The 18807-nt window shown below is 39.4% G+C and overlaps 1 protein-coding gene across 2 annotated transcripts in view; it reads left to right on the top strand.

Annotated features, from left to right (window-relative positions):
• RTN1 (reticulon 1) overlaps nt 1-16529 on the top strand; it is a 226529-nt gene extending 210000 nt beyond the window's left edge. For both annotated transcript variants that reach the window (XM_081290225.1, XM_081290226.1), the window contains 6 exons: nt 3889-4096; nt 6936-7074; nt 8499-8568; nt 9081-9127; nt 9213-9271; nt 15727-16529. In XM_081290225.1, the coding sequence (XP_081146351.1) occupies nt 3889-4096; nt 6936-7074; nt 8499-8568; nt 9081-9127; nt 9213-9271; nt 15727-15769 (566 nt within the window). In that variant the 3' untranslated portion in view covers nt 15770-16529. The remainder of the gene's footprint in view (nt 1-3888; nt 4097-6935; nt 7075-8498; nt 8569-9080; nt 9128-9212; nt 9272-15726) is intronic.
• Nucleotides 16530-18807: the final 2278 nt, after the last annotated feature.

Here is an 18807-nt window from a genome sequence, read left to right as displayed (position 1 = left end):
GATTCTTATGCTTCCTAGATAATGGATGATCAATAACTATGGGTAATGACTAGTTTTCACTTAAAAGCTAGTTTTCACTTTAAATAGCTAGTTCTGAAGGCAGTTTTAAATATAATTAAGTTGTCCAAAATCAATTTTGCATAACTTTGGGGGACATTTAACATACAGTAGGAGAGAAGCATAAAATTTAGGAGTTGGTTGGGCTTCTTGTGTTACCTAGTCAGTATACAAGTTTTTTAACTTTTAACTTCCTAGCTTGATAGATTACCAGTCTAATGAAGTTCATCATGGAGTTTAAATGAGGCTATATATGCAAATGCTTTGAACATTTCAGAGTTTGTGTAAATAGATAATCTTGTCACAGAGTACCCAGAATCCACCGCCCATTGCCTTAAGATAATTCTTCTGTTAAGCTCCTAAGTAAAAGACTCTTGGAACTTCACAAATTGTTTGGAAGCCTCACTGGAAGATAATGACTCTTCAACAAACTAATGTGATTTGGCTAACCTCTCTGTCCACAGAGTCTTTCAGGAGAGCCCAAACTGGGTGCCCATCTTCTCAGCTCTTTGAACAGGTGACTAGAGTTGTAGAAGGCTTTTCTAGAAGTTATGCCATTGTTGGCAGGTGTTAGGCAATCCATTCAGTGGGAATTAGCTTGAAAACAGCTAATTCTGTCTCCTCTTTGTTTGAAAACTATTTGTACGGTTTCCTATACCCCTATATATATCACAGGTGTGTAAACCACCTCCCCCAGCACTAAGAGTACTTTCTTCAGCAAAACTCATGCTGCCTTCTCATGCATTGACTTCCAGATGTGCTTGCTGTCTGAGTCTGTGGGCATCATAAAACAGATTACAATTTATTTCTTATCTATTTGCATGGTTTTTTTTTTTTTGCTTTTTGCAATTCATTTATTTTTATGTCCTTAACGCTGGCGCATAACCAGGCACTTAGTTCTTGATCAGTGAGTAAGTGTATAGGAAGACACAGTTCAGTGATACCTCTAAACGGTGGTGTTTCATTCTCTTATTTATTCCCATTTGCCTCTTCTCTTGCACCAAACAGAGTAAATACTAGAGACTCCAGGTTCCCAAAGATCCCTTAGCCCTGCTGGTCTAGACCTAGGCCCAGGCCCATTTTCACCTCTGCCTCTGGACCCACTCAACCCCAGGCTTCTGTGGAAATCCCTCTTCTTCCCTTCTATCCTTTCTCCTCAGGGGTCCAGAGGTTTACTGCAGGTGTATCTTCCAAAAGATCCTCTCATCTGCCTGAAAATTATTATTATTATTATTTGGTACTGGGGATTGAATCCAGGGGCACTCAACCACTAAGCCACATCCCCTGCCCTATTTTCTATTTTATTTAAAAACAGGGTCTCCCTGAGTTGCTTAGCACCTCACCATTGCTGAGGCTGGCTTTGAACTCGTGATCCTCCTGCCTCAGCCTCCAGAGCCGCTGGGATTATAGGCGTGTGCTACCGCGCCCAGCCAAAACGATTATATTTTGATATTCTATTCTCATAAACTCTTTTAAAAGGAGAATTATTTTGGTGAACTCATTTGAACTGTATTGTTGACAAGCAAATCTTTAATATTGTCTTATTCCTGCATCTTTTGCATTAAATAAAGATCATGATGATGACAGCCACTTTGAAGATAGAAAAGGGGTTATTCAAAGGAATGAATTTCTAATAGTGTGACTGGTAATTGGGGCAGGCAGAAGAGAGAAGCTTTAGAGAAGCAATACTCTCCTTGGTCTCTGGAAACCTACATGTAAGATTGGCCTTCCTCAAAAGAGAAAAAAATTATATATATTTTACATATATATTTATATTAATATATTTACATATATATATTTATGTGTATATATATATATATATATATATATATATATTTTTACCACTCCAAAACATGCTTGCAAGCCTTTCCTCTCCTCTATGTTATACATTGCAGAAGTGCTGTGGGAGAAAACAAACCATGTTTTTGCCCAACAATGGCTGCCTACTAGAATCTTTGAGTTAATGTCTTTGGTGAAACACAGTGGTGGTGGATAGGGAATAAATTCTCTTCCCAGCTTCATACTGCCAGAGATGTCCTCAGCCTATTATAAACAGCCTCTCATTTCTCAACCCCTGATCTGCACCCAACCAGCCAGAGGCAAGCCTGCTGTGAGCAAGGGGTTTCTATGTGAAGGGTATGTCTTTAGCCTTGGACTGTCACTAATGTTTGTGACAACAATACAGATTGAACAACCCTAAATGAAAAATACAAAATTCAAAACTTTTTGAGTGTCAATGCAACCACACAAGTGAAAAATTCCACACCATGACACTATTTCATGCACAGAATATTAAAAATAGCATCTAATGTTACCCTTCAAGACTATGGGTATAAGGGGTACATAAAACATTAATGAATTTCATGTTTAGACTTGGATCACATCCCCAAGATATCTCATCGTGTATATTCAACTGTTTCCAAATCCAAAAATTATCCAAAATACTTCTAGTCCCAGGCATTTTGGACAAGGAATATTCAACCTGTATGGCTCTTTCAGCTAACTGCACATTCATGAATAATGGGACAGGTATGTGCCACTGTGCTCCCTGCTTTCTTCAACATGGTTATCTCTGTTTTCCTTTGAGCAAATGACTGGAATCTAAATCCAAACCAGGTGTTTCCAGGTACAGTACATGGGAAGCTGACAGTCTAAGCCACTACAGCTTACATCTGACTGTCATATGGGAAATTTGTTTCTTATTTTCTCATCTGGAGAATTGATATGACATTCAATAAAGACCATTTGCTACTTGCTTAATAGGATAATGAACTTGCAGAGATTCTTCAGTAAGGCTTGCATGCTTTCTTCATATCCTGGTAACTCAAATATTCAAAATATTTCCATTTGTATTACAAATTTGAAGCATGGCTTTATTTATTTATTTTTGGTACTGGAATGGAACCCAGAGGTTCTTTACTACTAAGTCACATCCCCAGCCCCTTTTTTTTCCTTTTTTATTTGGAGACAGGATCCTGCCAAGTTGCTTAAGAGCTCACTAATTGCTGAGGCTGGCTTTGAACTTGCAATCTTCCTGCCTCAGCCCACCGAGTTTCTGAGATTACAGGCATGTGCCGCCACACCTGGTTAGCTCTATTCTTTTGAACTTAGTTTTTTGTTTATACATTGAAAGATAATGATAACTGAATGATATATGTGATATAGATTTTAAAGCTTGCATTCCTGGCTTTTCAAATCATAGAATGTAAGCAAACAAATCATGTGCAAAAGCTCAATCCAAATATCAGCTCTAGGGTTTGTCAAGACAGCCACTAGCCCACAGTTTTGCCTGTGTTTAGAGGCCAAGGTCTTGCAGAACTCTCTCTGTGTTCCAAAAATACCACTCCCTCCAGACCTCTATTTTCATGATTGCTGCCCTTTCTGATCAGCATGGACCTTTTTGTATGACCGATGTATATATCTACAGGCCATCACTGAGACATAAAATTGTCAGCAGGGCATCAAGATGTGCACATAATCAATGACATCCACAGGATTTCAGGTACTTCACAGAATCCTCTATTTGAAAGCCACATAATTCCAGCCTCTGAATAGATGCTGTAGCCCATGGAAATATACCCATAGAGAGATGGTGACTGGAGTCTTTGTGAATTTGTGAATTCTCCCCAGCAATGGAAAAGAGTTTTTCAAACTGAAATGGAGTGTCAGTAAGTGCCCTTTGGTGCAGCCATCTGTCCACTGGCTTGCATTTAGGAATCCAAATGCCCAGTGGGAACCTGCTGTACTGGCAGCTGGGTGGACAGAACCAGCAGCTTACTTCTGGCACTGCTAGAGTTCAGTGGTGTGTGTGTTTGTGTCCCCTCCCCACAGCTATTGACCTGCTGTACTGGCGGGACATCAAGCAGACTGGGATCGTGTTTGGGAGCTTCCTGCTGCTGCTCTTCTCCCTGACTCAGTTCAGCGTGGTGAGCGTCGTGGCCTACCTGGCCTTGGCTGCTCTCTCAGCCACCATCAGTTTCCGCATCTACAAGTCTGTCTTACAAGCTGTGCAGAAAACCGACGAGGGCCACCCTTTCAAGTGAGTGTCCCCACCTGCCCAGCAAGCCCTGCCTTCCCAGGCTCCTCCTCTGCCCCCACTCCAACCCACAGGTGCACTGGGGCATATTTCTCTGAGACCCATCAGACCTCCTAGAGTCTCACCTAATACCTTGGCTTTACTATCTAACACTGTTGGTGGATTTCTGAAGCAAAATTCCTTATTCTTATTCTAATACTTATTGCTGTGTTGAGTTTTTGTACTTTAATTACCAAAAGTAATCATAATCCATTATATTTGTATAATAATTTATCATTGAAAGAGTACTCCATCAATTACTAATACCCCCCACTCTATAAAGAAGGCTGGGAAGACATTATAATCCCTATTTACAGGTGGAAAAACTGGAGTTCCAAGAAGCAAAATGACACTCGCAAGGTCACATGTCCAGTAAATAACACAGAACAAGAGCTAGGGTGTTTGATTTTTATTTCCATGCTGTCTCTGAAAATTTAAGACCAAAGAGCCAACTATCTGAGGGATCCAAGGCTCATGAACAATCTTTTTTTTTTAAAGAGAGAGAGAGAGAGAGAGAGAGAGAGAGGGAATTTTTAATATTTATTTTTTAGTTCTCGGCGGACACAACATCTTTGTTGGTATGTGGTGCTGAGGATCGAACCCCGGCCGCACGCATGCCAGGCGAGCGCGCTACCGCTTGAGCCACATCCCCAGCCCCATGAACAATCTTATCATATGCCCTCCTCTGAATTTTTCTACTGGGGAAATATAATTGGAATGAGTATTGAAAAGAAGGAAAATTTTTTAAAGAGAGGCAGTCTATTAAGAAAGAGGACACATGCAAGGGGATAGAGGGCAGTGTTAGCCCGGCCAGCAGCATCCACCCAGCTCCACCAAAGTTTATCCTCTGACTTGAAAACTCAGACACTCAGAGCATTGGCCATCAGTACCACCCCCTCATCTGCTGGCTTGCCCCAGAATGCAAGCTCACCAAGGTTGTCCTCACCTCTGTAAACAACCAAGGGACAGTTCTCAGTCCTAAATGGGACATGTAGGTGCTACTGCAGAATGGCTTCTGAACGGCCCTGGGTATTCACTGATGCCACCTCTCTATCTGTCCTGGCTCTCCCTCACCAAGGCTTCAGTGGCACCGGGCTCTTCACAGGGAAAATGATGCCTGTTTGCAGGTGCTGTGGACAAAGGGAAAAGGCTGCTCTCAGACATTTCTTCCCAGCCTCTCCTGACTCAGTGTCAGACAGTGTTACCATGTGGGTTACAGTGTTATTGTCCTTCTAATGCTGAGTTAGTGGGTCTTCGGGGCTAGAGCCTGGCCACACAAGTGGCATACACAACACCTACTTGAGTGGACCTCACCGGTGACCAGTCCACATCTTCATCCTTCTCCCTGTCCCAGTCTCTCCCTTCATCATCCAACATTCAGTGTGTTCAACCACGCTGTTCCCACCACATTTTTGGCCCCCAGGCTATCACATGGGGGGACTTAGCTCTCATTTGACTTATTCCCTCTCATACCTGGTTATGCTTCCTTCAGAGGACAGATTTAAAATATTAAAATTTCCTTTGGCTGAGTCATTTTGATCATTAAAAGGAACATCTGATTCAAAATATACTATTTTGAATCAGAGCACACTATCTATACAGATCACTATTTTTCCTTTTCCTTCTTTCTTTTTTCTAAAGGAAAGAAGAGCCATCACATTTAAATCTAAACTCCCTGAATTAGTTCAGGCTGCTTTAACAAACTACTATAAATTGGGTGGCTTAAACACAGAAATTTATTTCTCACAGTTGTGGAGGCTGCGAAGTCCCAAACCAGAAGCCCACATGGTTGGGTTGCAGACTGCTGTCTTCTGATTGTGTCCTCACAAGGCAGAAAGAGGGGAAAAGAGCTCTGAGGGGTCCCTTTGATGAGGGCTTCTTCCTCTTAACCTAAGCACCTACCAAAGACCCCACATCATAATTCCATCCATCACTGGAGGTGAGAATTCCAACATCTGAATTTTGAGGGGACACAGCATTCAGTCCACAACATTCCTTACAACTCAGGCCAAGTGTTGCTTTGCCCTTTTCTTCTCCACTCCCAGAGTTAAGCAGGCCTTTAAGAACTCCAACAGTTTCCCTCTAAGGAGGCAAAGTGCCCTCTTGAAAGAGCAGAGGCAGGAAACGGGAGGGCAGCTGGACCTCTGCACAGAAGCATGGCCAAGCAGAGGAACCTTAGGTTGGGTTTTTAATATATTTTTATTTTATAAGTAAATATATTGCATTTGATATATTTTAGCAACCCATGAGTTAAATTTAACAAATTAAAAATCCCCGTTCTAAAAGTACCATTCACTCACTAGAACCAATGAGCATTTTAATATGATCCAGGTCTCTTGAGTTTCCAGTGCTCCCTAGATAAACTTGGATATAAATTATAGAATTCAAACATGCATTCTTCAGAGTTTTAATGAGGAACAATAATTGGCAGCTAGAATTTTCAAATAGCTCAATTATTTAAAGAAGACTATGCTTTCCATGCAGTCATGTAGAATTTAGCAAATGAGCTGTTTTGCATTGGTTTTTTCCCTCCAGTCCCAGCCAGTTTCTGTGAATTATCAGCTCAGGCTGTAATGCTATCTTCAGTGGACAGAAACAGTCATAATGCTCTCCCACCCCTGTTCATGTGTTCCCCATGCACAGGAAGCCAGAGAGTATGGTGCCCTTTAGCCACTGACATGACCCTTAGAGTTGGCCACCCACTGCCTCAGATGAGAGAAGGAACATTCACCTGGCCCTGGGGTGTACCTGCCTGTGTGCCGTCCCTCTGATGGGGTTCTCTGATGCTATGGTCTGTTGACAGGGCCTACCTGGAACTTGAGATCACCCTGTCCCAGGAACAGATTCAGAAGTACACGGACTGCCTACAGCTCTACGTGAACAGCACACTGAAAGAGCTCCGGAGGCTCTTCCTGGTCCAGGACCTGGTGGATTCCTTAAAAGTATGTTGCCTTAAGCCCTTTGCTTTATGATCTTAAGGTTTTGTTTTCCTCTAGAAGTGAAATATTAAAACTGCCACATTATGGGGAAGATTATGCTAGTTCTAGAGTCAGAAAATCTCCTGATCTATGGAATCATGGACTTCATCCCTTCATTTTATAGAAAACATAACTGTCTCTGAGAGGTTAAGACTCTTATCCAAGGTGGCCCACTCGTCTGGCAGAGCTAGGATGAACTCAAGATCATACAACTAATTCTGTTCTTTTTATTGTATATCAGGATGTCCGTCCTTAAACCATTTTTGACTCCTCACCCAATTTTCTAAAATTAATTTTAAAATAAAAATCTAGTTTCGGGAATGTAAAAACACACACATACTTCTTCATTGGAAAAAACTCTGGACTCTACTAATGATAGATCTCTGTGTGTCCTGAGGCAGAGCCATCTGAAGGGCAGAAGTAGGCTCTAAACAGTGTGTGTGAGGACCTGGGTCCTGGGCTTTATACTCTGGTGATAACTCATCATGATTCAGCAAGGCTGTGAGCAGATTCAAGGTAGCCAGGACAAGGTCTCTGAGTTCTCTGTCCTCCTTGTGCACTCTGTACACACCCTGGCAGGGGTCTTGCACTAGGGGTGGCCTGGTAACTGCTCAAGGAAGGGCAGAGGAAAAGTGAGAGATGTGTTCTTGATCCTTGAGGTAATTGAAGGGAATGGTGACTTATAGGAGTTACTTAAGGCAGAAACCAGGAGATGATGATTACCTGTCCTAGAGCTTCTCAGGTAATGTTACCATTTGCTATGTAAAAATGGGGCTACAGCAGGGGTCAGCAATCCTTCTCTCCAAAGAACTAGATAGTAAATATTTGGGGCTTTGCAGGCAATGCTCTGCTACCCAGTTTTGTCATTGTGGCACAAAAGTAGGAAAAGACAATACAGCAGTGGAAGATTGTGACTGTGCACCAGTAAAACTATACTGATGGACACTTAAAATTGAATTTAATATCATCTAACATATCATTTTTTTCTCTTCTTTTGATTTTACTTAACCATTGAGAAATATAAAAACCATTTTTAAATCATGGGTCCATACAGAAGCAGGTGTTAGATAGACTACCATTTCCCTCAAATGTTATAACAGCATGATCCAAAGGTCTCCAAAGAAGCTAATGACAACCTTCTTTTGGTGATTCCATGATGGACTTTAAAACACCTATCAATCTCTCATTTCCTGTTGAAATCATTCTATTGACATTCATTTCCCATTACCTATAACTGTAATCCAAAAAATTTTAATCAGAAATCCTAATTAGGGGAAAAAATTGAAATGCTAATTAGAAAAATTGATGCTAATCTAAATATTAACAATATGAGGTTCCAATCTGTCAGGGACAGCTTCAGGAGCTCTGATCATCCTTTCTTTCTTCAGTTTGCTGTCCTGATGTGGCTCCTGACTTATGTTGGCGCCCTCTTCAATGGCCTGACCCTGCTGCTCATGGGTAAGGATGGGCATTATGTCTTCCTTCACACCCCCTGAGTACAGGGGGCTTCCTAGGCTGTTAGTATTTAGCTTGTTCTGATAAGTCCCTAGGGACAAGTTCCAGATCCCTGAGGACAGAGCATTTTCCTTACTATCACAGTTCAATTAAAGAGTCTATTACATATTATATATCAGCAGTGAATTTCTAAGTCTGAAGGGCTTCTCCCGCCACCCCCCCCCCCCCGCCGTTCATCCACAATGGGTTCTATTTGATTTCTAAATATATCTGTCTATAGTTCTAGTTATGGATAAAGATGCATTTTCATCTTCAGAGGGCACAGTCTACCCTCATTCTGGAAAAATGACATCTATAAAGGGCTCAGCATCCTTTTACTTTCTTTATAACTGCCCTGCTATCCTAGTTATTCCAAATAATGTTGCAATATCACATGACTATGTAATATGTATCTATGAACTTATTATTATTGATAACTCTCAGAATTTTAACACTGCATTTGTTTTTCATCCCAGCTGTGGTTTCAATGTTTACTCTACCTGTAGTGTATGTCAAACACCAGGTAAGTTCTCTGTGGTGTCAGACATTCATGTTAAATTTTGACCACATGGGGTCTTTGGGTGTGCTCATTATTTCTCTCTTTGTAGGCACAGGTTGACCAATATCTTGGACTTGTGAGGACTCACATAAATGCTGTCGTGGCAAAGTAAGTTGTCCAGCAAGATTCATAAAGAAGAGTCACTGTCTTAAGCAGGCCTTTGAATGGATTAGATAGGTGTAATAAAGTGATAGTAAAATAATAGGTGAAGGTATGATCTTTGACTTGTTCAAGTCATATGTTCATTCCTTTCTCAATTATATTATTCAGAAAATAAGTATAAATTTCAAAACTTACGATTAAATAAAACTTCCAGGGATTTATTTTAAGTGTCATAATAAATGTGTTTTAATAATGAATGATATAAAGCTGTAGCTAAGGGCTGGCCCATGTTCAATATCAAGATGGAGAAAGGAAGGAATTCTGATTCAGAAAATTAATGGTTAAATTGAAATAGAAACACTTAAGTTAACAAACATTTTAAATCTTTTAAACAAATGAGCAACACTAATTATTAAACTACTAAAATTATCTTTTAAACTTTAAAATGGGTAAAGTTTTTGTTACCTAAATATTTTAATTACATTACTTTAACTCTATAAGTGTGTTTGATTAACATCATTCCTTTTTTAAACTGGAGTCTTGGTCAGGCCCTACTTTATAGGCTACCTACTCTGTTGGGGGATAAAGATTTCAATTTTACATTTAACTGAGTAGCTTTTCCTAATTCTTATATTAATATTTATAGGTTTGTTGCCATCTACAAAGATAGGTTTTGTGTTGTCATTACTATTCAAGATTTTAATGGAAAGTTAAACTAATCATTAGCTACAAGTACATGTCACCATAGGATGAGTCTTTGTCAACATAGTAATTGAAACTATGTAGTTGGACCTAGGTGATGATCAGATTTAGAGGGCAGCATTTTAGGCAAAGATGTAAAAAGGAAAATAAACAAATTGAAACGCAACAACTTTAAAGTTCTTCTGCTATTAGGTTACATATCATCAACAACAGTTCCCTCCTGAAGTATATAAAAATCTATTTTTACTATTACCATTTACATTCATCCTCTTAAACTCTTAAGAAACTCAGGTTGTATGGTGAATATAGATCTGTAACAGATCTTCAGCACATTTCAAAATGTCTGAAATTATAAGCTTGAACCCCAGTGTAACCAACAGCTAATGCTAATAAACAAATGAAGGACAAAAGTCATTGTTTTGTATTAATAAATGTTAGCATGGACATATAGAATTAGAATTTCTAGGGTTGGTGACCTGAAATGTTTATTTCAGTGACTTCCCTAGATAACTTTTTGGCAGTTAGTGCTATGGGAACTATGGTACAGAACATCAGGATAGGAGTTTGGATACTGGAAGACAGATGTTCTAGATCTAAGTTGTACAATCCTCAGTTTGGGGATCTTGAGAAAAATCACATCTATTAAGGAATGGGCGGTGGGCGGTGCTGGTTGATTGGTTCTAAAAGAGGAGTCCCTATTTTGTTCTGGATACTTCATATAATAAGCACAGAGGGTATAAAGATAATGAAACAAATCCATCTCAGCCTCTCGGTGCAGACAAAATTATAAAGAAACAACTGTAAATCAATTTAATACCAGTAAAGTTGCATAAAATACTAAAGTCAGAGTAATGAGAATACAATTGATCCTTCCTAGAGTGAATAATGTAAAGTCACTAAGAGAAAGTGGCATGTGGCCTGGGCACTGAAGAATGGGTAAACACCGCCTCCTACCCCACCCCCAAGGTCGATAGGATAAAAGACTGCAAGAAGAAGAAGCCATGTAAACAAAAACAGAGGAGCCTGAAAAATGTGGGTCATGTTCAGGAAGCAATAAGTCAGACAGTGTGTTCAAAGCTTAATATTTGGAAAGATCAGTTAGAGCAAATGTAGGAGGAGAGTCTGAGACCAGGTCCTGACAACTCTGAGCCATTTTGACCCTGACCCAATAGGAAATGGCCGGCTCTTGATGTCTCTAAGGAGGAGATTGATGTAGTCAGAACTGTATCTCGTGAAGATCAGCCACAATAATCTAGTGAGAGAACATCTGAGGAGGAGAGAGACAGGAGGAGATGTGGCAATCAGCTAGGAGCTATCATAATTCCAATGAAAGTGGTAAGGGCATAGGCTATTAAAATGAAAAGAAAGCAGATGGCAAAGAAAACCGTGCACGCGCACACACACACACACACGTGAGCACACACACACACACACAAAATGTAGTTGTTAAATTACACTTGGAAATCAGGTTTATATAAAGGAACAGAGAGAAAACATGTTATCCATGAGGAATGATAGCGCTTCTGTGGTTGACTTTCACTCTGAGTTGGCTCTGAGCTTCCTGGTAGTTAGACCAAAAAGAGAAACTAGGTAGGTAATCTGGTTTTGTCTGACATTAAAGTCTAAAAGAAAATTCTTGATGATCTCTTATCTCTCAGATCTCTTTGACTTCTGAAATTTTGATTTAGTGCTAGAATAATTCTAACAAAAGAAGTTATACCATTTTAGTGGAACATCAAAAGAACTTGATGGTTAATCAGAGAAACTTGTTTGAGTCCATTTCTGGCATTTATGCAATATGAGTTCATCATAAATGTTGTCTCTGTGAACCTGTTTCCTTATCGGTAAGTTGGAAATGTTAGTATTACCTCACAGGGTTGTTGGGTATTAAATAAGATAGCACCTAGAAAGTATTCTTACTTGGACATAGGAAACAAGAACTATTACATATCTTTCTCCTTCACTTCCTCCTCATTATCATCGTATTGCTGGGTAGAGATCATTCTAAGGATCTTAAGGACAGTTCCAGACTGAGTCAGGGACTCCTCTTGCCACTCTCTGCATACTGAGCTACCCTGTCCAGGTCATTTAACCTTTCTTTGTATCAGTTTTCCAGCTGTAAGATGGGGGTGATACCTAATAACACTTCTTAGAGTTTTGTAAAAGGGCCTAAATTAGAAAAGGCAAAATAAGTATTGTAGAGGGAATTAAAGCTGTAAGCAAGAACATAAGAAATCTGCCATAAGTGAATACAGCTGCCTATATCTAGGTGAGTTCTAGTCTGTGATGGTGAAATTGCCTGAAATTTTATGTAGAAGCCTTCTTGGTGATTGCCAATAAATCTCAGAGAATGAAAGACTTCCCTGAAATTGAACTGAAACTGTTCCAATTTTCAAATGGGAAGAAAGCATCAATTCTAGAACTTATCTTTGGGTGAACTGAATGCCTAATTCCAAGAAAAATTCTAGAATGAATTAGTAAATCTAATAATCAGTACTCAGAATAGACAGCTGTGTGTTCACCAAAAGGAGAGATTCTATACTATTCTGGCCAGTGAGTATTCTTGTTTCAGTGAAGTACTCAACAAATCCTCCTGTTGTCCTTGAGAGAAAACCAGAGATGATAGCACAATCTGTAGAGTTCTAGTAGACCCAAAAGATGTTCCTTAATCTTTCAGGTATCTGCCTGGGGCAAGGCATAGTAATGAGCTACAACATCCTGCCTTTGAGCCTATCCCTTTCAACACCATTACTTCTCGTGGCAACGTGAAGAAAAATCAAATATAATTTCCAAAATATTAGGTGGAGCAAAAGCAAATTCAGAGAGGGCAAGATTCAAGATGAATCCAAGGATTTTGAGGAATCTAGAATGCTGAATTGGAATCAAGAAAATTAAATTGATAGAGCAAGTTCTATATTTAGATTTTTAAAAACTCAACTTGGCAAAAGAATGAAGGAGGCTGGGGTTGTGGCTCAGTGGTAGTGTGCTTGCCTAGCATGCATGAGGCACTGGGTTGAATTCTCAGGACCACATACAAATAAGTGAAAATAAAAGTTCATCAACAATATAAAAATATTTTTAAAAAAAGAATGAAGGAGAGGTGGATAACCTATTACATAGAGGGTATAAAAAATACCTAAGATTTTTTAATTGATTAATTGGTCACAGACAAGTATGATTCATGGTATGCTGAGGCATCTTTTTAAAAAATCAGTGCATGTATGACCACACGAATGGTGTGACTCTGCATTGTAAATAGCCAGAGAAATGAAAAGTTATGCTCCATTTGTGTGCAATGAGTCGAAATGCATTCTGCTGCCATGTATAACTAATTAGAAGAAATTTTTAAAAAATCAATGCAAGTTTAGAAGTTACAAATGGAAGTATAAAGTCTAAATCAAAATAAGGCACAGTCGGGGCTGGGATTGTGGCTCAGCGGTAGAGTGCTCGCCTAGCGTGGGCAGGACCCGGGTTCCATCCTCAGCAACACATAAAAATAAAGGTATTGTGTTATGTCCATCTATACCTAAAAAATAAATATAAAAAATGCTTTAAGAAAAAAAAGAGGGCACAATCACTATATTCCATTTTGGTCATCTCACATGTGTGTTCAGTTTATTTCAGGGTTGGGCATTTAAAAAGATACATTAATATACTAAAGTAATGCCACTGCAGTAATTCCAGTACTGAGGGACTAGAAGTCTCATAGTAATGACTAGTAAAGATCAAATTTCACTAAATGACCCTGGAAAAGAGGCAACTTTAAATGAACACAATGACTGTCCTCAAATATTTGGAGGTCTGACATTGTCAAAGAAGTAGTAGGCTTTCTCTTTTCCTCTTTAGAGCAGAAATTCCAGAAGTTCTGAGATTTGAATGAAATATGCGATAAAACAGTAAAATCTGGAGTTTTTCAACAATGCAAGCCTTTGCCCCATGGAGCAGTGAACCCTGGACATTTACTCAAGTATCTATGTAGAAACTAGGTGGCCACTGTCACTATGTCCTGTCTTTCCTGACTTCTCCTCCTCTCATCCACCTCTCTTCTGGTCCTATAGCTTCAAATGTCAAGGGTTCATACTTGTGTTTCCAGTCAGACTTCCTCTGCTGAGCACCAGGTCTACTCCCCTGCTTATCTGATATTTTCTATTCTGTGTCCAATAGACATATTTATATGGCCAAACAGCTTGCAATTCCACATCAGAACCCATTTTTCTTTCAGTCCTTTCCATCTTGGTAATTAGATTGCATTATCATTCACCTGGTTGCTCAGGCCCAGAACTAAAGAATCTTCCTTCATTATCCTTCTTCCTCCTCTTGCCCATGCATTCAACCCATCAACAGGTTACGTGGGTCCTGTCAGCTTCATTTCCAAACTAGATCCCCAGGCTGGTCATCTGCCATAAAACTCTGGACATTGCCTTCTGGCACCTGGATTTCTATAGGTTTCCCTTCCTCCATTATTGCTTCTACTCTCATTTCCCCAATTTTTGCACATAGCCACCATCAGGTCTACTCACCTGCTTATCTGATATTTTCTATTCTGTGTCCAATAGACATTTCATATTTATATGGCCATAACATATAAATCATACCATAAATTATATTATAAATCCTATCATATCACTCCCCTTCATAAAATTTGTCAACAGCCTCTCATCACACAGAAATCCCCTAACGTGGCCCACCAGTTCCAACACCATCTGGGTACTGCCTGCCTCTCAGATCTCCCTACTCCATGCCTCAGCTCACTGGGCTATACCCTCCTTGTTCCCTAGCTTATCCTTCCTTTAGGGACCCTGCAGTTGCTGCTGCTTCTACCAGAAACTTCCAGATTTTTGGTGACTGTGTTGACTCTTCCCTATCCTCTGGGCATCTGTTTCTCAGCTCCGTGGGTTGAAGGTGGGCACCACCTACTTGGCCCCCTCACTTCCTTTCATACCACCTTGTTTGGTTTTATAGTGCTTGTCACCACTCCACCTTTTCTTGTCTACTTGTTTCTCTCTTCTCAACCTCTACAAGAATGAAAACTCCATGAGAGCAGGTACCTTCTTCCTTTTGTTGACCACTGAACTCCAGAATGTGGAAGGGTTAGAGAGGAAGGTCTCAATTAAACTCTGCATGATAAACTCATTAAGCTTCAATTTATGAAACAAAACACTTCTGGTGTAAACCTATCTTAAAATGACACAATCACACTGTGAGCATCACAGAATCATGGGAGCCTTGGTGACGGTCTGCTCGGCACCCCACATATTAAAGATGAATCTCGAGGGCCAGCTTTGGTGGAGATCCAGGTTTCTGAAATCTAGTTTTGAGTAGTTTGACCACACTGAGGAGACATACAGGTTCCTTCACCTGGAACCATCTCTGTTTATCTTCTTCCTGGCACAGGTAGTAACTGCACCATCCTTTCTCTTTCTGAAGTGCACCTGATTAGGGGATCAATAGCTATTGTCACTGTTTCACAGCTCCATTTCTATAGTCCTGAAATAAGTCGACATGTTCATCCACCTAAAAATTTATACTGTAAAGAAGGTAGCTTCCTTGGGTCACTCAGTATCCAATTTTTATTTCCTTCTTATTGCTTTTTATAAAGAAGAGTGTTTATAGACACACACATATAAACCATAATATCTTCCAGCATCTTATACTAATTAATATTATGCTAATTAAAGGAACAGAATGGATACATAAAATGATTTCATGAATAACATTTACAATTTAACCCTTTAGTTTTTGTTTTGTTTTGTTTTTAGGATTCAAGCTAAAATCCCCGGCGCCAAAAGACATGCTGAGTAGACAGGTATCCCAGCGGGGACTGGACACAAACAGGGATGTCTGGAGAGGCGACAGCTCTCTTCTTACTCTACTGCAAATTGATTGTTCCCCCCACCCAGTACCATACTCTTAGAGGCAAACTTTAAAACAGCTGTTTTTAGGCTGTTCCTTTACTCTTAGGATATTTGAGTCACTTGTGTCAAGCACTAAAGTATAGAAAAAAGTGTATTAGATGTGGTTTTTAATTTTGTGTTGCTAAAAAAAAAAAGTGCATGATGGTGAGAGCCCACGTTCTCCTTCCTTCTTCAGTGTTCTCCTCTTCTCTGCCATGCTTCTGTAGCTTCTAAAGTCCCCCTGTGGCTAGGCCTTTCCTGCCGAGTGCATTGACGCAATAGTGGAAATTGCTTATATGTCCTTGGGTTGCTGGTTGGATTAATCTTTAATAACATTATATAGAATTGTAGACTGATGTTTTAGCATTTTTCCAACACACACACACAACATAAAAATTAAAAAAAAAACAGTTGACTGTACTTATGGTAATCAGTTTTGTATAACTTAAAATAATTAAATAAATGAATAAATCCAAAATGAACATGCAGTACTTTTGTTGTCTGGGATTGATGGGCTGATTTACATGTATGGTAACTAAAAGTACCAGCATGTTAAATTTATTACAATTTGTATTACTTTCTCTGTAGTTCCTAATGGACTTAATTATGGACTCTGGATATTTGCACTTATGTACTTGATACTGAATGCATAAATAAATGTTACTAAATGTAGAAAGTGTTCCCTGTCTTGTCATGATTTTACTAGGAAATGCAAAAGTTGTAAGAGATGGGGTTACCTGTGCCAGAAGGACTGAGATCAAGTACTCACCTTGCTCCTTCCCCCAGGGCTACAGGATCCAACCCTAGCCTAGTTTATGTGCCTCTTAGGTTATTAATATATATGGAGTAGCAAGGAACACTCTTCATCTTGCATTAGAAATCTGTGAGGTTGGTAAAGATAGTTTCGTTTTTCAAAACTTGAAAATGATATAAATCCTTACATGAACTCTTTATAATTGTATGCAGCCCAATACTGGCATAAAACAATTATAATTGTTAGAAACTCACTCTTTTGGTAATTAGTGATTGAGCACCTACTGTGTACCAACCACTAAGAATAGGGCTGTGAGTCAAGAGATGACAGTTCCTACCCTCATCATGCTAAGTCTTCTAATGGTTGTTCTCTGCTTTTTGTAAAAGTCTGGTTGTGTATTTTGTCTCAGTGTAAAAAATGAAAGTCAAAGACAAAGAGGTAGGAGTGAATGAAGGCAGTAGAAATAGGAAGGGAAAAAGTATTGGAAGAAAAAAAGTAATAATCCCTTGTAAAAAGCTGTCTCTGTACCAATTGCATACTTGGGCTTAATCAGCATTTATGGAGTTAATCTTTCACACAAAGTAGTGTGAAGGTTACACCAATGAACTCCCATCTTGGTGTTGGGGTAGAGGGATGGTGGCTGTGTATCAACGCTGACTAGATTAAAAGAGGCTTCCTATGATTTCTACACATCTGGCACCCAAAGGAGTTACCCACCTTATCCCTGCACTGGACATAGCTTTCAACACAGGAATCAGAGTAGTGGTGGTCTGGGGTTGAGACAGGCCTTCTCAGTCCCCTTTCTTAACACATTCTTCTTCCATAAAGAAAATTGAAGGAAGAGCACAGAGAAGATCCACGTTTTGCTGTCATCTGGTTTCCTCCTGGGAATGGACCAAATAGCCCTCTGTTCCATGCAGTGACAGAGTGATGGAACAGGAGAGTGATGAGGAATGAATTTCAATCAATTCAGTTCTTTTTAATTCTAAAGCCAATGGACCTTATTTACAGCAGCAAACAGTGATAAGACCTGTTTATTCATCAAAAACTACCACATATAATAATTCTATTAGACTACACTTTTAAAATAGAGTTTGTTTTAGGTATATCCTTAAAAAGCAACAAAATTGTTTTTTTTTCTTTCCACTAATAATTTTATGAATGCATTCTCTCAATCAGAGCCCGGCAGGAAACAGCAGCCTCAAAAGGGTAATTGAGGAGAGTTTAATTTTAAAGTGTAGCAGTGTTTAGGAAAACTAAGCAGAAATGACCCAATGCCTATGACCTATCAAGAATAGGACTCTCTACCCTCTCTAGAGATGGTAAGGGGACAAGAGAAGGGAGTGCTTACAGGCCCCAGAGGAGGGAGCATTGTACAGGGGAGCCTCCTGTGATTTTTTTTTCCCCACTGGTACCCAATGATAATTCCTTCCCAGAGGAAGGAGGCAGCCAGTACTGTGTGAAAGGAGGGGAGAAATCCCAGGTAATAAATAGCTTCTTCATGTTCTCTCAACTATCACAGAAAATTGTTGCAGGCACCATATTCAAAAGGTCACTTACAACACTAAAAATGAAATGTCTTCATTGAAATTAATATAGTTATTTTTTCCTCCACCAGGGCATATATTTAGAAACTAGTAATTGATCTATATTTTCTTTCTGATACACAGTGAGGGCAAATATAGCACCTCAGCAAGTAACTCAGTGTCATAGAAGGACAAATTGTCCAATGAATATGATGCACCTAGACCGAGGTCACTATCAGATAGGTAGTATTATAATTTTTGTTTATGTGGCATTCATCAAAATACTTAGAAACTCTGCTGTACTCATTCTGTCCAATAAATATGTTTAAAATGCTCTAAAATTACAAGAGAATTTACCACACTATGATCTCTCAGTAGCAGATCCTGTCTTACTTTTTTGCTTGATAGAATATAACTTGTGTTTTTTTTCTTTGCTTCCTGTAGTTAAAAAAAGAACATCAAATGCTTGATACCACAAAATGCATTCCCAACAGAATGAGCTTTCTCCCCAGATTCTATAAGATTCTATTAGGTTATCTGCATGAATCCATCTGATCCCTCCATTTATGGTTGAATCTTTAAACTCCATGGGTAAGAATGACACTATACTAGAGGAATTTTCTCCAGGCCTCTTAAAGCTTTATGTGGATAAAATGTACCTACTTT

Source organism: Spermophilus citellus (assembly GCF_964194105.1).
Source record: "Spermophilus citellus genome assembly, chromosome: 4".
NCBI lineage: Eukaryota > Metazoa > Chordata > Mammalia > Rodentia > Sciuridae > Spermophilus > Spermophilus citellus.
The sequence above is the reverse complement of the archived record's forward strand: the minus strand, read 5'-3'. Positions and strand labels throughout refer to the sequence as shown.